The sequence below is a fragment of the Vigna radiata genome, chromosome 10 (assembly GCF_000741045.1).
Source record: "Vigna radiata var. radiata cultivar VC1973A chromosome 10, Vradiata_ver6, whole genome shotgun sequence".
NCBI classification, from domain to species: Eukaryota; Viridiplantae; Streptophyta; class Magnoliopsida; order Fabales; family Fabaceae; genus Vigna; species Vigna radiata.
This window is the reverse complement of record NC_028360.1, coordinates 18,436,969-18,457,657: the sequence shown is the minus strand read 5'-3', so window position 1 is coordinate 18,457,657 and position 20,689 is coordinate 18,436,969. Positions and strand designations below refer to the sequence as shown.

The following is a 20,689-nucleotide window of genomic DNA, read 5'->3' as shown; positions in this document are numbered from 1 at the left end:
CAAGCCAACTCGACTCACCACGGATTCGGGCTGTGTTGGGTTTGAAAAAATTGAATTCTTTTTACGCGGGTCAAATTTCAACCTGACTTATGCGGATTGAACCCGAGGTAGGTCGAGTTGGCCCGCCAACCCACCTAGCTAATTTTATTTTTTAATTTATTATTTTATTTATGAAATCCTAAAAAATAAAATACTCTCTTCACCTCACAGTGTATACAAAAAAAAAGTAACCTTCGCTCTCACAAATCACTCTCTCCTCCGAAACTTGCTCTCATTTATAGTGTTGTCACTTTCACTTTTTCACTGAATTTCTTCAAGGAGCAGGTTTTTTTGTATATTTTTTGTATTTGTTTTTGGATGACATTTAGATTATATTATACTTTTTATTATTATTTTGAATTTGTCTTCACTTTAACAGCATTTTTTGGGGGTGAAAGTTGTTTAAATTTGAATATAGAAAGTTTGTAATTTTTTTATTTTAAAAAAATTGTAATTAAATGGGCTAGTGAGTCAACCCGTTTACCCACCAACTTGTGATGGTTCGAGACGGGTTCAGATTTTTCTGGCTCGCTAATAAATGAGCTGGATTGGATTGACTCACTAAGTGATCAACCCCTGGTATGCCAGACCTAATCGAGCCGGGTTACCCGTTTTGACAGTCTAATTGCTACTTATAGATTTTAAATATTATAAAGATTAAATATTAATGCAATGTTAATTAACTTATATAATAGAGAATTACATTATTTTAAAAAGAAAGAGAGAAGAATGAGAAATATAAATACATTATAAAATATGAATAATCATATACTTTTTTATCGGACTTCTTTAATTATAAGTTTAACGGTATATTAAAAAATTAAGAAATTTAAACATGATAAAAAAAAAAAAAAACTCATAACTCTGTTTTTTAAGATTTTAAATTAGAGATAAGGATAGTGACTTATATGGACTGAGTTCATATTAATATCCAATCTTAAAAGGAAGTGTCCCCAAAGATGAATGATTTTGTACTCTAAAGTCAACCTAAATTTAGATTTATACTTCCTAAATGAAAATCTACTTACAAGTAATGTCACTAATCATTTAACATATTGTTCAAAGACTCAAGTGTGTATAGTGTATAGATACATTTGATAGAAGGAAAATGTGGTTCACCATGTGATGAATTTCTTTAGGTAGGGACCAACGTGTCCCATGATCCAATCGTGTTTGTGTGACAAAAAATGCAAGTGTTGAAGAAACAAAATTTCATTATTAAGGAAAAGAAACAGTGAAACTTAAGACATAGCCAAAGCTAGCTGGGTCCACCACAAAGAGTCCTCACCTCCATCCAAATCTCTGAACTTTGATCAGCAGCATCTAATAATATTATCTTGCTTTTCAAAAAGACATTAACGATTCCAAACAATTCACATCATTATATCAGAAGCGTTCTCCTTTTTCATGGGAATCACCATTTGAAATTACCACACCAATCTCCTGCTTACTGATATGGAGAACAACCCTAGTCCATCTCGACTTGATAGAAAATTCATTGAGAGGAACAGAAGAAATCAAATGAAGACTCTCTTCCGCAAACTCAACTCACTTGTGCCTCATCAAACATCAAAGGTTTTCCCATTTTTCACTCCACTCCTTCTAGAAGTCTTACATCGATCGACTAGAGAAATAATCAGTTTTGTGAGATTGACTTAAACGATTTTCTTCTTATTTTCTCATTTCTCTTCAAATATTAAAGAATTATATTTCTATTTCCATATATATTACTGTTTTTATTTAAATCTGTTGTAGGCGGTTTCACTGCCGGATCAGCTAGAAGAAGCAACAAACTACATAAAGAAATTACAGATGAATATGGAGAAAATGGAGAAGAAGAAGAACAAGCTACTAGGAATAGAAAGAGCAAATGTGAGCATGAATGGAAGAGGAGAGAGAGTAGGGTTTAAATCTCCACGGATTGAGATCCAACAGATGGGTTCAACCTTAGAGGTTGTTCTAATAACTGGGTTGGATTCTCAGTTCATGTTCAGTGAAACCATTCGTGTTCTTCATGAAGAAGGATTAGATGTTGTTAACGCCAGTTATAATGTTATCGAAGATGCAGTTTTCCATTCAATACACTGTCATCAGGTGAGCTCAGATTTCATCTTTCCTTTCCATACATGCAACTGGGGAGATTCTTATGAATATAGTCTCAAACCATAAACCATAATAATGATAAAAACATGTCGAATCATATGATAATTTTTCCGATAAACTGAGTCTGAATGCATTGTTCAGGACGAGAAATTTGCCAACGGAGCTGCCAGGATATCTGAGAGGCTAAAGAACTTCATCTACGAGTCTAGCTACTGTGCTTTTTAAATTTTCATTATTATATATTCAGTTTTTCATCTGTTTCATTTGTATATAGATTTTTTTTTTAATCCTTCCTCGTGGTTTTTATTTATTTATGTTTTGTGTTTTATTTTTCTGTCTGTCCTTTTGCTCCATCTGTTCAACCCAAAGATGGAAGGCGCAGCTTTAGCTTTTACCAAGTTTTAAGATGCGCAAATTTGGTATGCCAGTTGTAATTTGAATTAAAATTAAAAAAAAAAATCTAATTTAGTTCTGAATGAATGTCTTGGTGATGAACCATTGATAGAAAATTTTCATTAAATAAGTTATTAACAAACTAATCTATGTATATGTATTTTCAAGAATAATATAAATTTGTAATGCCAGCTGTATTTTAAATTAAGATTGAAAAAAAAAAATCTAAATTAGTTCTGAAAGAATGTCTTGGTGATGAATGCCTTGGGTATGAACAAACTAATCTATTTATATATGTATATTTTCACGTCGAATATAAAAGAAATGTATTTTTACATCAAATATTCATAAAAGAAATATAATAAGTAAATGATCATTCATATAATGAAAAATACTCAGGAATGAACATAGATATTTACTCCACAATTAAATATGAGAGTTAATAGAGAATACAAAATAGAGTTGCAATTTACGAGCGAGTTAGTAAGCAAATGCATATGGTCTGATTCTTGTCTCCATGTTTTACGGAAAGTTGTCTTATTTTAGTGTGTCAGGCAGACCTTGTGAACCAATGGACTTACAATATTACTGTAAACTATTTCTAAGGAAGAAAAATAAATAATGCTTTTACCAGTTTTTATAATTTAATTTATCGCTAAATTATTTTTTCATGTTATTAATTTGCTTAAATAAATTCCATTCTCACGCATTTTTTATTTATTAAAATTGAATATGCTATGTTTTCCGATGGAGTGAATTCAGAAATTTCTCTACAGAGATTTAATTAAGGACTAAATTTTCAAAGTACTAATTTTTTTTAGGTTTGTATCTATTGCCTATAAACGCCCTCTTTTAGTTGTGTTGATAACCTTCATATTTGAAATTTGTGTTATTTTAATGTCCAGTAAGGACTTTTTTAGAGTTTTACTGATCATCATCATATTTGCTATATACTACTCGTATCAATATTAATTTATCTACAAAAAAAATAAAATTTACATTTTATTTTATATTTTTAAAATTTTATTTAGATTGTATTTTAAAAAATTATAAATTATTATCTTTTAAATACTCGTGAGTATTCAATTATAGTACCGAGTTTTAAAAAAAATTGTAAGTATTTTTAAATGAATATTTAGCAAGAAGTATGTCAGTTTTTTTTTTGTTATGGTTTAGGAAGCAGACATAACTATTTATGTCTAACCTGACTTGTTTTGATAAGTACTTTTTAAATAAACATTCAGCTCAATTTTTTTTTTTCTTTGGAAGCAAATAGGTACTATTTGTGTCTAACCTATTACATTTCTAATTATGTCTTTTTGGTCAAAGTTAACACTGAACTAAAACCTTAATTCAAATATTATAAGGTTGTCAGAACATGCTACATGACCACAAAAATACATAACACACATATTTGTTTGATTGAGAATATCACCACTCAAAAACTATAACCATTAAGTAAACAAGATTGTAAAATTAAAATTGTAATACGCAAATTACTTTTATAATGAAGGTTATGATGTGATTGGATCAATAATTAAGTCTGCGAAAAAATAAAACCCTAGCAAAAACTAATAAAAGATTTAAAAAATAATTCTGATGTATTATTTCAAAGAATAAAGTACTATATATACATATAAATATCCTATAATTTTTCATCTGACAGGTACACAAATCTATACAAATTAAAATAATATCTAAATTATAACTAACACAATATTGATTATCTAATATCCTTTAATAGAATATTTAGCATATAAAAAAAATATGAATAAGATAATTAAAATATTTAGAATGTGTATTTATTATACTCTAACTCAAGTCAATATTAGCTACTGACTTATACATATACATCAAAAAGTCTAAGAACTCTAAAATGATTTCAATACGAAACGATGTTAAAGTTCGACATAGATTTCTAAAAAAATAAACAAAAACGAGGCATGAGTAGTTTTTTTTTTTTCTGAATTTAGCCAGAGGAATTTAAAGAGAGAACGAGGCCTCATTTCTTTTCCCAAAATTGAGGAGGTGCAAGAAATTGGCGGGTTCAGGAAGTAAAAACCGAAAAGCTAAGGGTTTCTTAGTTCCCCGCCCAGCCCAGCCCAGCCCACACATAGTAAAATTAAATAAAAGAATTGGTAAGGGTAAACACGTAACAAAAAGTTGTATAAAAGCTGCTTTCGAAACTAGGGTTTCTCACTCGTCTTCTGCTCTCTGAGCACACCAATCTGTTTCTCAGATTCAACCCTTCGCATTGAGCCAATGGGAAAAGCCTTCGACGTGGGAGCCGTTCCGTTCAACTCCGACGGGTGGGGACCACCGGAAACAGCGGCCGCCGGCGGTAGCAGCAACCTTCCTCTCAACGTCCCCTTCGCCCCCTTCTCCCGTTCTGACAAATTGGGCCGCATCGCGGACTGGACCCGCAATTTCAACAACCCGACCCGCTCCAAGAACCCCGCTGATTCCGTCTTCGACTTCACCAACGATGACTCTTTCCCGGCCTCCGCTGATGACGACGCCTCATTCCGCCTCGTCGATGGCAAGCCTCCACCGCGCCCCAAATTCGGCCCTAAGTGGCGTTTCCAGCAGCAGCGTCAGCTTCCGCAGCGCCGCGACGAGGAGGTCGAAGCCCGAAAACGCGAACAGGAGAAGGAACGCGCACGTCGCGATAGGCTATACCACATGAACCGCTCAAACCCTAATGCGCCGCGCCGTGAAGCCGCTGTTTTCAAATCCTCTGTGGATATCCAACCGGAATGGAACATGCACGACCAGATCCCCTTCTCCACGTTCTCTAAACTGTCCTTCACCGTTCCCGAGCCTGAAGACCTTCTCCTCTGTGGTGCTCTCGAATACTACGATCGTACCTACGATCGCATCACACCCAAAAACGAACGCCGCCTGGAACGTTTCAAGAATCGGAACTTCTTCAAGGTCACCACTACTGACGACCCTGTTATACGCAGACTCGCGAACGAGGACAAAGCCACTGTTTTTGCCACCGACACCATTCTCTCCACTCTCATGTGTGCCCCAAGGTCTGTATATTCGTGGGATATTGTCGTTCAGCGCGTTGGGAACAAGCTTTTCTTTGATAAGCGTGATGGGTCGCAGCTTGATTTGCTTTCCGTTCACGAGACCTCTCAGGAGCCACTGCCTGAGGCTAAGGATGATATTAACTCTGCTCATTCGTTGAGCGTTGAGGCTGCCTATATTAACCAGAATTTCTCGCAGCAGGTTCTGATCAGGGATGGGAACAAGGTTATTTTTGATGAGGCTAATCCTTTTGCTAATGAGGGTGAGGAGGTTGCTTCTGTGGCTTATAGGTATAGGAGGTGGAAGCTTGATGATGATATGTATCTTGTTGCGAGGTGTGAGGTGCACAGTGTTGTTGATGTGAATAAGCAGCGGTCCTTCCTTACTTTGAATGCTTTAAATGAGTTTGATCCTAAGTATTCGGGTGTGGATTGGAGGCAGAAGTTGGAGACTCAGAGGGGTGCCGTGTTGGCCACTGAGCTTAAAAACAATGCGAATAAGTTGGCTAAGTGGACTGCTCAGGCTCTTTTGGCTAGCGCAGATATGATGAAGTTGGGGTATGTGTCTAGGATTCATCCCCGTGATCATTTTAATCATGTGATTTTGGCTGTGGTAGGGTACAAGCCCAGGGACTTTGCAGCACAGATCAATTTGAATACTGCTAATATGTGGGGTATTGTGAAGTCTATAGTTGATTTGTGCATGAAATTGAACGAGGGAAAATATGTCCTTGTGAAGGATCCGTCCAAGCCTCAAGTTAGGATTTATGAGGTTCCGGCTGATGCGTTTGAAAATGACTATGTGGAGGAGCCACTTCCGGAGGATGAGCAAGCTCAGCCTCCGGCGGAGGGTACTGAGGAGGCAGAAACTGGTACCACCAATGATGTGGAAGATAAGCAGATAGACGTTCAAGCTTGAGAGGTAATTGAATTTACTTCATACCCTATTTTTGGGGGTTAAGAAGTTGCGTACTCTGTTCTCCGACTCTTTTTTCAAGATCAAATTTTTTTTTCTTGGTTAATTGCTTATTACGAAGATATATGGCATTTTTGTATTTGTTTTGGATGTAATAGTAGTATGCTAGCCTTGCTTTATAATAGAGTTTTCTAGTCATTGCTATTATTCCTTATCATTATTTATGTGATATTATTGATTATCGAAGTATCTATTGCCTGATTTCCTTGTGATGTTCCTGTTTCAAATAGTAATTTTCAAAGATATTATAGTCACATTGCTGGTATTAGTATCGGACTGCTGCGTTTAAGTTGGTTGAGTATTGGAAATACCTTTGTCGTGTAAACAAGAAAATTTCATGAATTCCTAATGATTAAAATTCTAAATCTTCCTTAGGTACGGGTCATTTGGGATTCTACTGGTAGGAGCTTTCTATGCATCTTTACTTATTCGATTTAATCTCTTGAAATGAGGATAACGGTTCGGCAATCTGTTATACATTTAAGACGTTGTCAAGACTATCCCTTAGACTGACATTTTTAGTCCTGTATGTTACCTTGTTACAACTTAAAATGTTTTCCTAAGCCTTGGTTTTTGTCGTGCTGACCTCTACTTTCTCATGCTATAAACCTCAGCCTTCCAAGTTCAATTAATTTTTACTGATGACTCTGCGGCCATCTTAGTGATTGTTTGTATCAAAGTTGTCAAATTTAAGTTTCAATCGATTTCATTTTATAAACTGAGTTTGGAAAAGGAAATTGTGTGTTGCTTTCGAGTGAAACTTAATTATTAGAAAAGTGGTAATTGAAGTATCATATGTTACTTTCTAATTTCGTTGTCATTTTGTATTCGGCTTTAGTATATTAAATGGTTGTAGATCGATAATCAATGCTTGCAATTTGAAGTCGTTAGATGTTGTTGATCGATAATCAATGCTTGTATTCGGTTAATAGTATTTACTCATGGATGAGGTGTGTTTCTTGGGGTCGGTGCAGGTCAGATGTGTATGGGAGGTGATGGCGTTTCATTTGGGATCAGATCACGCTCAGAATAGCACTTTCTTTGTCGGCCAAAATTTTGCAATTAACTTCTTTGAACCAAAAGTTACAATCCGAACTTTGAGTTTTTTTTTTTCTATGCTACAACGGATTATGAGTAACAGACCTTAGCATTTTAAATGGAATCACCAAATTTCTAAATTGTGATACGCTCAATTGGGCTCTAAATTATTGTGGTTTACAAGTTTCCAGGTTGGCAAGTTTAGTGTGTCATCGTGCGGTCTAAAGTCGACCAAATTAGCATAAAAAACATGCTATCTTGTAATTTGTTTGATAGAGATATTCTATCTATCGACCAAAGTAGTATGAAAAACATGCTTTATATTTGGTAATTTGTTTGATACAATCATACATGCTTTATATCTGGTAATTTGTTTGATACAATTATACGATCTTTTATGCCATGTGAAACACGAATTGGGAACTCGAATAGAGAAAATTGAATAGATAATGATATTTTAACAATATTTCTTGAATGTTTTATTATTATTATTATTATATATATATATATATATATATATATATATTCAAAGATTAAATCATTATACTTAGTTTTATATCTTTTAACCAGACTCTTGTTAATTAATGTTTTCTCGCTTTTTTCATTGCTAGTAATTATTTTAATTTATGGTGCTTCTTCGTGCACCTTTTGTTTTTCTCCCTATTCCCTATGCCATAAAAGTGTTATTCCCAAATTACCTGTCATTAAAAATATAATAAAAGTACTTTCACCTTTTATTTCTAATATTTTTTAGATTGAATTTTCTAGAAGATATTTCTAAGAGGGTTTTACCCGCACCTCCAAACATTCTATTCTGTATCTCCAAATTTTTTCAAAATACCAAACTTACCTTGTAATTAAAATGATTTGAATACTCAAAATAATTAAAGTGGTCAAAAAATTCTTTTGTAGCAGCAGTGCATGCAGACAGCTTCACTCTTGCATCTCATTTTTGTGTTGCATCTCATTATTGAGTTATCTCTCTCTCTACTTGCCTCTCATAACACTACTCTCCATTCTCGCACAACACAGCACACATCACTCTTGGTATGCTTTTTTTCTCTCCATCCTCGCATATCACTTTGCACACAGACGACCGTTCAGGCATTGTTGCACTTCCCTCTCCCTTTCACTTTCGTCTTCCTTTCTCCGTTCTCGGAGCACACTTTCAGACTTTAATTGCATTTTGCAGTCACACACAAACATGAGCATTGTGTTCAGTTGAAGTTCGTTTTCTCCTTGCAACCACCCATACGGTTGATTGTCTTACTGTTTTTTAAGCATTTGATTGTGTTTGATAGCATTGGTGTGTTCTGACATTTTTTTATACCGTAATGAAAGATGGTAGAAGAGTGGTTTGCAATCGGATTTGGAGAGACGATAGGACTGAATCGGATATCGATAACCGATTGAGTCTGCATCATCCGATGTAGATCGTATTTAATGTTTAGTAGCAGTTATATCTTTTGTCATTTAATGTTCTGTTTAATTTTTTTAAAGTTATTTTGGATGTTAATTAATTAATTATACTAATTAATTAATGATTTATTTCAATTTTGGGTAATCTTATTTTTGAATTTTATTTTAATTAAATTGTTATATTTTAATAATTGATTTATTTATATAAATATTTGAATTAAATTTATTTATTTTCAATGAAATAATAAATTTTATAGAATGTATAATTATTTATTTCAAATAATATATTAAGGAATTAGTTAAACTCATTAAATTTTGTTTTCAATTGTTTTGAACTTTTTTATTTTTTTATAATATGAAGCTTTTTTGTTTTTTTTTTCAAAAATATTAGATTTCTTCCGTAAAAAAATAATTAAATAAAAAATATTATGAAACTTTTATACAAATTAGTAAACATTAGTCGGATGTCCACACCAGAATAGTTAATATTCACATCCGATTTTAGTATATTCGAATTCTCATATTTGATATTTTAATTTTAATTTTTTTCTCATTCAAAATTAATTTGATTAGTTTTAATACATTCATAAAATTATTTTACATTAATTAGAAATTACATAATACATTATAAACTCATTCATAAAATTAAAATAAATAAATAAACTAATATAAGAGGTATTAAAAAAAATTAAACTAATATAAGAAGTATATAATGTAAACATACAAATATGAAATGGGGTGTAGATGCAAGGGTGTAGGGTGTAGGAATGAATATTTGGTGATTGGAGTAAAATGGAGATGAAATCAATGGTGCTTATAGAAATTTTCAATAATACAAAAATTAAAATTTTAAACCACTTATTAATTAAGAAGATTTTAAGAAATTGGAGGTTGAAAGCTAAATGCTTATACTTGTATAATGAAATACTCTATTTCTAAATCTGGACCAAGAACTCTAATATCGGCCCAATTAGATGATGCTCTTGGGATTCTTAACAGCTGCAGACAATTAATAATCTCTAAATATTAATGTCTTTAATTTTCTTATAATAGTTTCGATATAGTTAGGTTAAATGAAATTTGAACATGAGATAATATATACTTTATATTAAAACCTTTTTATTATCAAATTAAATTTATGTAGAACTTACTGACTCATGTAATTTTTTATTTCCAATTTACGTTACTACCATAAAATTGAAAAAGAAGTAGACTGAGATGAATGCGTTTAAAAGGGGAAAAAGTAACTCTAATATCAAACTACCATTTTGGTATGGAATTTTTCCTTGACTAAAGTGTGTATGTTATAATTATATTTGGAGATTATAAGGAGAAAAAGGAAGAGGATATGACAAAGATATTATGAAGATTATTTTTATTGGTTTATATTAGTCAATGCCAAATATTAAATACCTTTTTGACTCTTTTTTTACTTTATGTGTCACAGCATTCAATCCTTTACCCTCTCAAATGCAACTCACTATACACGCGTGTCTTTACTTTCTCTACCTTTCTACCTTCTTATCAGTTATTTTAAAAGAAAACAAGGAATATCATAGGATATTATTAAAATTGTTATTTGCTAAAATATTTTCACTTACACTTTTTAATTTATTTTTATGTTAAATTGAAATTGTTTTATATTCTAATATGGATGTATATACTAGTAGTTTGTTTATACTAATATAAGATGTCACATTGATAAATGTCTCTCAAATATAATACTGTTGATATTAAGAGTCAACACGACATTTCATATATTTGTGAATCAAAATGAGAGAAAAAATTATGAGAAGTGAGATCAAACATTTTTTACACCAAAATTATATTTAAGTTTTAAAAATTAAAAATACTGTTCTTATTAATTTAGAATGTTTTTAATGTATGAATGATTATTATTATTTGAAGATAAAATGATGTTTAAAGTCCAAAACAATCTTCTAATATGTTTTAATTTAAGAATAATATTTTCTTTGTCGTCATAATAGAATAAGGCCGTTAACTTGAAAATTGGTGAAATAATTTAATGTTCAGCCTATTATAACTACAAAATCGCTCTCCGATTTAAGTGGTCCCCAAAAAAAAAGACAAAATGGATCCAAAGTCACTCAACAATATTTTTTATACAAATATTTTCAAATGTTATTTTCATTTTTTAAAATAAAAAAGTAAAACATTTCTCACTTTCTTTTCAAAAAAACCTTAATATTTTCAATGAACAGTATTATGTGTTAGTTAACCTTAATCCTAAATATTATCATTCATATATTTGAATTTTATATGCATTTTATATGATAGAAACGTATAAAATATTTTATTTTTACTTTTAGTATTATTAAGTTATATTATCATATTGGTTAGACGAATAAATCCTAAAACGATGATTTCACCGGTTCAATTATTGGTTCAGTTTTCAAAGGATACCAATTTTATTTAATAATATCTTTTTTCATTTCAATAGTCATGTTTTAGGAAACAATTTAGTTCGATAAATTATACAAAAATTTAAATAAGATTTTAAAAAAAAAATGTTTATGACCATTGAATATTAAAAAACCTCTCTTATCATTATCAATAATTAGATTTATGAATACGAGTTTAATGAGTGACGTATAATATAAATTATTATATATATGAATACGAGTTCAATGTTCATGACCGTCGAAGGCTAAGTACTTCCATCATTTGTTGCTTAAGCTTATTACATAGATTAAGTCCTAATTTTTTCTTTTTATGATGTGGTTTGTTGTTTTTCTTTTTTCCTTTAATAATAATAAAAAAGAGTTATATATAATATTATATTTTTACATTCATTTGATACAAACTGCAAAATTAAAATAACTATAATTTTTTATATTTTTCAAAAGAAAAAGAAAAATAAATAAAGAAAAATATTTTCAAATGTAAAAATTGTAGGTATATCAAATAATTATCTTTCTTAAAAGAAAATTGTTTTGACGCTGATATGTAAATTTGACATACTAAAGTTTATGACTATACAGTATTTTGTCCTTTTTGTCTAATAAATAATTGTTTTTCCTTCGTTTTTTATTGCATTACTTATTTTTCCTTATTTTTTTATTACATTGCTTAATTTTCGAGTACAAATAACATGGTGAAATTAGAAAATTAAATGATGATTTTTCATCAGCAACTATTAGCTAGCAGTTCTCTCTATGACTTTAAACAGTGTATAGTAATTTTTCACAATCTTTTTTTTTTCAAGTTAGGTTGTAGATTTTTAAGGTTTAGGCTTTATCACATTTTAATTAAAAATCAAGTTTTTAAGTGATAATTTTCGAGCATCTTAATATTAGAATTATAAAACTAAAAAGAAAATATAATTATATAAAAATAATTTTCTAACACGTGAGTCCATTGTACATATATAAATATATATATATTTCAAAATAATTTAAAATGTTAATGATATATTTCTATATTTATTATTGTATTTTTAATTCGTATTAACTGACTTATATAATTTTTCAGACGAAATATAATTTAAAATATAATATTTATATTTAACTTCTTAATTTAATTTTAATTATAATAAAAACAAAAATCGATGTTCTTAAAAAAAAAGTACTAGTTGTATACAATTGTTTGTTTACTACTAAGTTAACTTTTACAGTACACTCACATTCCTTATAATATACTAATTAATTTTATTGTTGAAAAGATATTTGTAACTGTGTATTTCTATGAGAAAATTTATATCATTTCACGAAATTCTTAACGTAATTTATCGAGTGTATTTTTAGTTATCTCTTTCAAACATTAAAGAAAAAGTGCATTAATTATTTATTTTTAAGTTGCTTTTTCATGTTGGATTTTATAGTCACTAATGAGAAAATAAACCATTTTAATTGAAAGCAATTCAAATATAAATATATTATTTTAAGTATAATAATATAAAAATATCAAAGTGATATTTTGATATTCAAGAAACGTTTCTTTTGGGCACCAACGGTCATTGTTGTTGAAAATAAAAGAAAAAAAGAAAAGAAAAATTGTGAATTCGTTCTAAAATTTGTTATTTTGGGAAAGTATTATTAACATTTTAACTGGAAAAATTGGATTTTCATGAATTCCAAAACCATAATTCTATTAACTAATTAGTCGTACCATAAGAAGTAATAAATTATTATAAATTTCTTTAGCAAATCTAACTTGACTGTATACATTTATTTTTCCTTCTTTCTTCGAGTCAATCATTAAAATACAATTTGTAACATAAGAAGGTTTGATATATTCTAAATCTTTGGCCTTTTTCCATTATCTTCAGAAAAAAATTCTCAACAATGAAAAATATAACTCATTTAAAAGTTATAAATTAAATTAAAAACATATATTAACATCTAAAATTTATTTTAAAAGGGCATTGTAAGATAACAACCCGAAGAAACATTGGATGTAGAGGATTCATGTCAGTGTTTGGTATGAAAAAGATCAGAAAAGTAAAGAAATTTATATTATTTATTCGATTCCATTAAAGTATAAAAAAACTTAATATATCCGAGAAGAATACAAAGAAAAATGAGAGAGGACATATTTTTTCCTCCATTTATTTCCTTTCTTTTCACTGTCCTCTTTATACCAAACAATGAATGGTGTATTTTAATAATAAATATATAAAAGTAAAAAGACAACTAATGATACATGCTTCATAAATATTTTCTTTACCAAAAACAGAGACACAGATCGACATGAATACTTTTATTTAAATTTTATTAAATTGAAGTAAAATACAAAGGCAGTTAATTTGTTTTTAAATTAAGTAAATTCAATTTCAACTTATCAAATATAGTTGATATATGATAAAAAAATAGTTTCAGTTGCAGTTCCTACAATAAATTGTGCTATAACCAGACAAATTAACTCTGAAAATTTGTCTTAACGTAGATATAACATTAAACATAATTTAATATAAATGTATAATTTACCATAAAAGTCTTTCTACTATTAAATGTTCATTTGTAGTCAAATGTAATAAAATATGTCAATGTTTAATGAATTTGGATCAACTTAACATTATCATTTTAAAAAATACTTATAAACTGAAGTTTGAACAGGAGCTTCAATAAAAGTATAGGATAGAAGGAAAGAAGTTTAGGAAATATAAATTTTGATGAGTAAATGAATTTAATAATAGTCTTAATGAATATAAAATAAAATAGTTTAGTTTGGTGAATTGAAATTTAGAAGAAAAGGAGATGATAATATGCAAATGAATACACACATGTATTAATTATTGTGAAGGAAAAGAAAGAGTTTCCAATAATATTGCATGTCACATATTTAGTAGAGTACAAAGTGCAGACAATGTATTATGAGTAATCACTGTCAGTGCAGTGTAGCACACAAGCAGTAGATAGCGCGTAGGGACCGAAGTTCAAGAATCTAAGGTCTCTACGACACATTTCATATTTTTTCTTAAACGAAATAAAACAAAGTTAAAAAAGTCTCATCTAGTCTTCACTTTTGTCTACTCACTCATCTATTTCTTTTTCGTCTTCCTTTTGTTTTTCTCTCATTTCAGCCATGGATTCCAATCATTCCATATCCCCGAGACACCAAGACAATCACAAACCATGGCAGGGACTGCAATCTCCCAAAGCCGTCGCTAGATCCGAACCCGGAAGCCCGTACCCGACAACGTTCGTCCAAGCGGACACGTCCTCCTTCAAGCAAGTAGTCCAAATGCTGACAGGCTCCTCGGAGACAGCGAAACAAGCTTCCTCGAAACCCGCGGCCAACCCGACCCACAGCATCCCGCCCATGAAATCCGTTCCGAACAAGAAGCAGCAGCAGTTCAAGCTGTACGAGCGGAGGACGAACTCCCTCAAGAACAACCTCAACATCAACCCCCTCACCTCGTTTTTCTCGCCTCGCAAACCCGACATGCTCTCCCCCAGCATCCTCGACTTCCCCGCACTCGTCCTGAGCCCCGTCACACCCCTCATACCCGACCCGTTCGACCGATCCAACGCGCCCCCTTCCCTGGACTCCGAGGCCGAAGATAAAGCCATTAAGGAGAAGGGTTTCTTCTTGCACCCTTCTCCCGCTTCTACTCCCAGAGACGCCGAACCTCGCCTGCTCCCTCTCTTCCCCACCACCTCTCCCAGAGCCTCAGGTCCTTCTCCTTCTTCTTCTACCGCTGCTTCTTGAATCGCTTCTCTTTCTTCTATTTATTATTGCCCCTTTTCGGATTTTCTGTAAGATTCTTATATAATTTCTGTTTTATTATTGCCATTCATGCCGGTTAGAGAGATCCGTTCAGAATTTGTAATGCTTAATGAGAGAAGGGAATAATCCTGCTTTAATTGTATGTATAAATTATGCCGTTTTCCCCCAATCTCCACTGTTTCTCCTTCGTTTGATTTATTTCTTCCAATTCAAAATGACATTTTGGTTGACTTTTAACGCGGTTATACTTTTATCCGTGGTAGTAATGAGCTACGGTTCTGGGATGTAATTCAAAGTACTGTCTAGCTTCTTCTCGTTTACTTTAGCTGCATTTTTTCCCCAGAGTCAAATCCTTTAATTATTGTTGGCACAGTTAAACTTTAATGGTTGTTAAAGGTGAGTAAAACCGTAATTAATGAAATTAATTTGAAATTATTGATTTGAATTGAAATGTGGGTGAAATTAATTTTAGGTACACCAAAAGTGTAAACCGAAGCGGTTTAGTGTTTGGAAATGTGTGTATTTTATTAATTTTAGAGAAATGCATGGATGTTTATTGAAAGAAGGTGTGACAGACAGTGTGTGTGTATGTGTTTGAAGGAGAGATGCATTTATAAAAATAGAGGTGAGGTGATATTCATAATTAGGAAAATTAATAATGCAGTGTGTACTAAGTAGGGGGTGTTGATAGAGATGGTAGGGAAGAAAGTAGAATGAGAAAAGGAAAGGTGTTGGTTTGGGTTAGCTGTCACAGAAAGCGTGGAAGAATGGGGAAGGAATCTGGAGGCGTGTGATGTGTTTCTGAATGAGGGAAAAGATCCCAATAGTTTTGAAGATAGGTTTTGTATATGTTGGTGGTTTTCACATACTATGTGCTTCTTCTGTGCCCCCAAACATCACATGCCATGACGTTGGTTTCAACTTTCAACAGAAAAATATAATAATAAATCCAAACATGCTTCAACATAATTAATTAGATGGAGTTTAAAGCCATTAATTAATTATTTGTTTGGTTTGAACGTAAAAGCAATGATGAGAAGAGAGTGGTTGAATATTTTAATTAAAAGGTTTTTGACTGAAAGTGAATGGAGGTTGTGATCATGTCAGGGAAGAAGAAGAAGAAGCTCTTTCAGTATGGATGGTTTGAAACTTAACATGTGCAGTGTCACCAATCCCTTTTTGCTTTCCTTACTTACCATTTATCAATGTCATCTTCCATTTCTATTTCCCTCTCGCAATCAATTTGGGGCAAAAAATATAAAACAACTCACATGTGCCACGTTTTGATTTGACGTATTATTCATCGTCATCCTTCAAAAACCCATCCATCACAAAACTTCAACCATGACATCTTTGACTATATCTCCGCTGCCTTTGGTCCACCTCCTCTCCTCTTTAATCTTATTAGCTACACACTCACTTCAATACAACATTTTACTCAATTTAATTCATATTTAGTTACCATCTTTCTATTTACCAATTTTCGATCATTTTTTAAAGCACTACTACCTTTTTTTCAAAATAATTAAAAAATAACCATGAATATGTTTAATGATTTTCTTGATATGTTTAAGGTAATAATTAACAGTGTATAAAAAATATATAGCGAATTTATTATTTAAGTAATACGTGTTCGTGGCCTTAACGTTACGCTTAAACATTCAAAATGACGTTTGGATCATAAGATGCATTGTTTTATGAGCAAGTGGAATTGTTAATTAATTGACAATTGCAGTATGTGATTTACACGTAATATTAGTAATTATTTTCCAAAGCATGTGTCATTGTAAAAAGGTTTGAAAAAGTATGCACATAATATCTTGTGTTAAATATCTATAATGTTGAAAAGCCTTCTTGGAATCCATAAATAGGAATGATTAGATTATAATATGTTATTTGGTGTGGAACAAAGTTTATATGGGTATCTGAACCTTGATATCGGGCCCTTCAGGAGTCATGCAGTCCAGGTCTTATTAAGCAAAGGGATATTGGTTATATTAGTGATGTTTTTAATATTAGTGAGTTAATGATCTCGATACTAATGCTCATTATTAAATTGAGTTAATCAAAACTCCCAATTTGAGAGAATCAATTTTTTTTATTAGTGATGTTGTTTTGATTAAGAAGGATGAAAGTAAATTTAAGTGGAGATGATTTGTGTTTAAAGACATTATTTTTTTTCTTTCGTAATATTTTATTAAATAAATGTTTATTTTATTATAACAAATAGAAACATAAATACTAATAAATAATTAACTATTATGTCTTATTCCACTCCAATCTTTTAATCTGAAAAGAAAAACGGCGTTATTTGATTATTATTAAAGCTTTTTCTTTTTTTAAGTTCTCGGTCTTCTCAATCCACATATTCTCAGTACTTTCAAGTTTATCCGTTTTTTTGGTTTTCTTTGTGAGCCGGTTACTTGCAAAAACACTTTAGGTTTAAATAAGTTCTTACAAGATTTTATGATTAAATAAATTATCGGTCTTACAAGATTTTATATATTTTATATTACTAACCACCTTACTCATACACTAGTGTAGCGAGGGGTTTTTACCGTGGTTCTTTTCCACTATACGTCGCGGTTTACGAACCGCGGCATATTCCGCCGCGGTAGTAAATCAGAGACTTTAGGCCGCGGTTAAAACCGCGGTATATAAGTTGGGGAATATGCCGCGGTTGTCCAAGGAACCGCTGCCTAAATCCATTTTTTTAAAAAAAATAAAAATTGGTCCAGTATATGTTGCGGTTCAACCGCGGCAAAAGACATAGGTATATGCCGCGGTTCTAGCACTAACCGCGGCCATATGTCTATTTTTTTTAAAAAAAAAAACGAGCACTTTATGTCGCAGTTGTGGTCACAACCGCGGCATATTCCCCTGCAGTTTTTTAAAATTGCAGGTTTGTTTTTGTGATATCCACTACCACAAAAACAGACCTGCATATAAAAACATGTACACAAATTCAATTTCAACATCAAATAAAGTACAAAGTCTAATAAAATACAATCTAATCAAATGCAATGTTTAAATCTAATAACTAAGAGCTATTGTATAATCTAATTATATACTTCGCAGCAGCGTTCCTTATGAATAATAGTGACTTCTCAGGAACTGGTGTAGTAGTCTTGAATTTCTGCAAAAGACAATTCATATTAATTAGTGTATATGAATTCAACATTTGGGAAAAAAAATCAAAATTTGTTAAAGTTAAATATTACCGTTTCCCAACGACTTGTGATGTGAGAACGAACAATATGGGTCATCCAATACATTACATAATATCCGCACTCATATGACCCATTTTGTCTGTTACACTACAATATATCATCACAGTTGATAATAGTTAGTGAATAACATTAAAATAAAACAACTATAACAAAGTATGACTTTAGCATATGTCAAACCTTGAGAGAAATCCAAGCAATCTTTCTACTATTAGCAATTGATCTCCCACCCATCATCATACTTGCTGGAATAGAACTATATATAAAAAAAGGTTTTAGCATTCATTTATATAACAAAGAAAGTCCAAACATTGAGGTTCTTACCAATCAATTGCTTGTCTGAGTTGTGTGGGAGGAGGCATGTGCAATGAACAAAACCACAAAGCATAGTTCTCTTGCATAGACATAACAAGAAGTTGTCAATGACGCCTGAAATTCATAATAACGTAACTATTAAATATGAAAATCACATATGGAACTTTATTATGTTAACAAAGTTCACTTACCCGGATATATAAGGCAAAAAGTATATTTTCTTGCCCCTTCCAAAACTTCTTATCAGATTCATGTTGATCTGCTCAAAATCATTTGATTCATGAATTGATTGGGGATCAATGAATCCATAATCATCAGAACGCCCCAACTTGTTACTGACCCCAGACATATACCTGAAATCAAAAATTAACTTTGATATAAGGATACTTGATATATAAATCAATTTTATATATAAATAATTGTTCATAGACTTACATCATCCATAGCTGAATAATTGAAATATTCAACTCTTGTGTTCCCGACGCAAGCTCATGGACATCTTGGCTATGAAGGTATATTGGGATCTTAGAGCCTCTCCCAAATACATTAGCATCATATTCAACCTCCAAAGGCTTCTCATCAAGGATGTCAGCAAGTAGATGCAATGAAGCAAGAGGATCATCCTCAGATAGAGGAATCTTCTCCTGTGCCTGCGTCTATTGTTACATGAAAAAATAAGATAAGTTTTGACATGAAAAACCTTTAAAATTGAGAAGTGTAAAGAAGAATTTCATACCGAGGGGTCAGAAACTGGTTTAACCAAAAATTTAGGCCAAGTGATAAACGACTTAAATGCTTGTTCCACAGTGAAAATCTCTTCTGTGGCCAGAGGAACCGAGGCATCNNNTATGATCATTTCATCCANTGAGACCTTCACCTCATCCTCTAATAGTTGCATACCATGACATACAGTCGCTGACCTAAACTCTGTTCCACGAGCTACCAGGACCATCTCGGTATCCTCTAAAATGTATAGCAGACATGGACTACCATCGTCCATGTCATCCTCTGGGATGGCTGGTGCGGAACAACTTCCTTTCCCGCTTCTCCCTGTCATAGTAAATGTTAGATTATACAAAAGATAGAAATAATTGCACATAAATGTTTATTAAGTTTACCTGTGGGAGGGATAACAGGTTCCTGTACAGGAGATGGCACCGGGCGCATGCCATAGGTCTGAAACTCCTGCTGAAACATAGCGCTGAATTCAACCCTCATCTCTAATCTAACCTCGGCCCTGATCTCCTCTCTAAGGTCTTCTCGGACCTTTTTTCTGATCTCTTCTGTCATCATTTCTCTTTGTATTTCGTTGTATGCATATGAAGACTGACGAGAAGAGCTCCCAAAATAATGTTTAATTCCTACTCCAGGACCTGCAGCACGTACACGTCCAGGGTGCTCAGGTCGTCCAATCGCAGCAGCAAGAATATCCTGGCGACCCTCTGGAGTGAATTGACCTTGGGAGCTCTGCTCAACCAAGATGTCCTGTAACATTACAAAACATCATTATTCTTTAAATAGTTTAATGTAGTATGTATAATGACAATACTTATTATTTTAGGAACAGTGATAACTTACAATTCTTTCAGAAATCTCCCTTGCAGTGTCGGAAGAGTAGGTGCCCGATGGTCTCATACGAGCCAGCTTCCATTTTTCATGTCTAGACGGGGGAGAAGGAGGCTGAGGGGGGCTACCACTCTGAGATGGTGGTCTAGCATCTGCCTCAAGCTTGAGGTTTCAATCACACATAATTACATAAATAAAAATTGAAATAAAAAAAGTTCATAGCATATTATTAAAAAAAAAATTGCTGATAAAAAAAAATAAAAACTTAAATAAAAGCTAACATACTTTGCCTCTTCAAGAACGACCGAAACCACAACAAATTCGACAAAAATAATCAAAGCCACAACAACATATGCATCAAGAAACGAAAGCAAACATAGAGGCTTAAA

At 32.0% G+C, this 20,689-nt stretch overlaps 3 protein-coding genes across 3 annotated transcripts; all 3 read left to right on the top strand.

The window, feature by feature from the left end:
- Positions 1 to 1,332: 1,332 nt before the first annotated feature.
- Positions 1,333 to 2,626, top strand: LOC106775593 (transcription factor bHLH162). The gene is made up of 3 exons (XM_014662740.2): positions 1,333 to 1,614; positions 1,795 to 2,133; positions 2,284 to 2,626. The coding sequence occupies exons 1-3, from the start codon at positions 1,495 to 1,497 to the stop codon at positions 2,365 to 2,367; spliced, it is 543 nt and encodes a 180-aa protein (XP_014518226.1). The 5' UTR covers positions 1,333 to 1,494; the 3' UTR covers positions 2,368 to 2,626.
- A 2,090-nt stretch (positions 2,627 to 4,716) lies between these two features.
- On the top strand, positions 4,717 to 7,953 carry LOC106775966 (eukaryotic translation initiation factor 3 subunit D). Its single transcript, XM_014663234.2, has 2 exons — positions 4,717 to 6,492; positions 7,521 to 7,953. The coding sequence occupies exon 1, from the start codon at positions 4,798 to 4,800 to the stop codon at positions 6,487 to 6,489; it is 1,692 nt and encodes a 563-aa protein (XP_014518720.1). The 5' UTR covers positions 4,717 to 4,797; the 3' UTR covers positions 6,490 to 6,492; positions 7,521 to 7,953.
- A 6,397-nt stretch (positions 7,954 to 14,350) lies between these two features.
- On the top strand, positions 14,351 to 15,483 carry LOC106775260 (VQ motif-containing protein 4). The gene is made up of 2 exons (XM_014662357.2): positions 14,351 to 14,411; positions 14,546 to 15,483. Exon 2 carries the CDS (start codon positions 14,548 to 14,550, stop codon positions 15,172 to 15,174), a length of 627 nt encoding a protein of 208 aa, XP_014517843.1. The 5' UTR covers positions 14,351 to 14,411; positions 14,546 to 14,547; the 3' UTR covers positions 15,175 to 15,483.
- Positions 15,484 to 20,689: the final 5,206 nt, after the last annotated feature.

Bases quoted from the DNA above. Each gene is read 5' to 3' on its own strand.
- LOC106775966 (XM_014663234.2), top strand. From the start codon at position 4,798: ATGGGAAAAGCCTTCGACGTGGGAGCCGTTCCGTTCAACTCCGACGGG.
- LOC106775593 (XM_014662740.2), top strand. From the start codon at position 1,495: ATGGAGAACAACCCTAGTCCATCTCGACTTGATAGAAAATTCATTGAG. The intron at 1,615-1,794 runs GTTTTCCCATTT...AATCTGTTGTAG, and splicing joins TGCCTCATCAAACATCAAAG to GCGGTTTCACTGCCGGATCA. The intron at 2,134-2,283 runs GTGAGCTCAGAT...TGCATTGTTCAG, and splicing joins ATTCAATACACTGTCATCAG to GACGAGAAATTTGCCAACGG.
- LOC106775260 (XM_014662357.2), top strand. From the start codon at position 14,548: ATGGATTCCAATCATTCCATATCCCCGAGACACCAAGACAATCACAAA.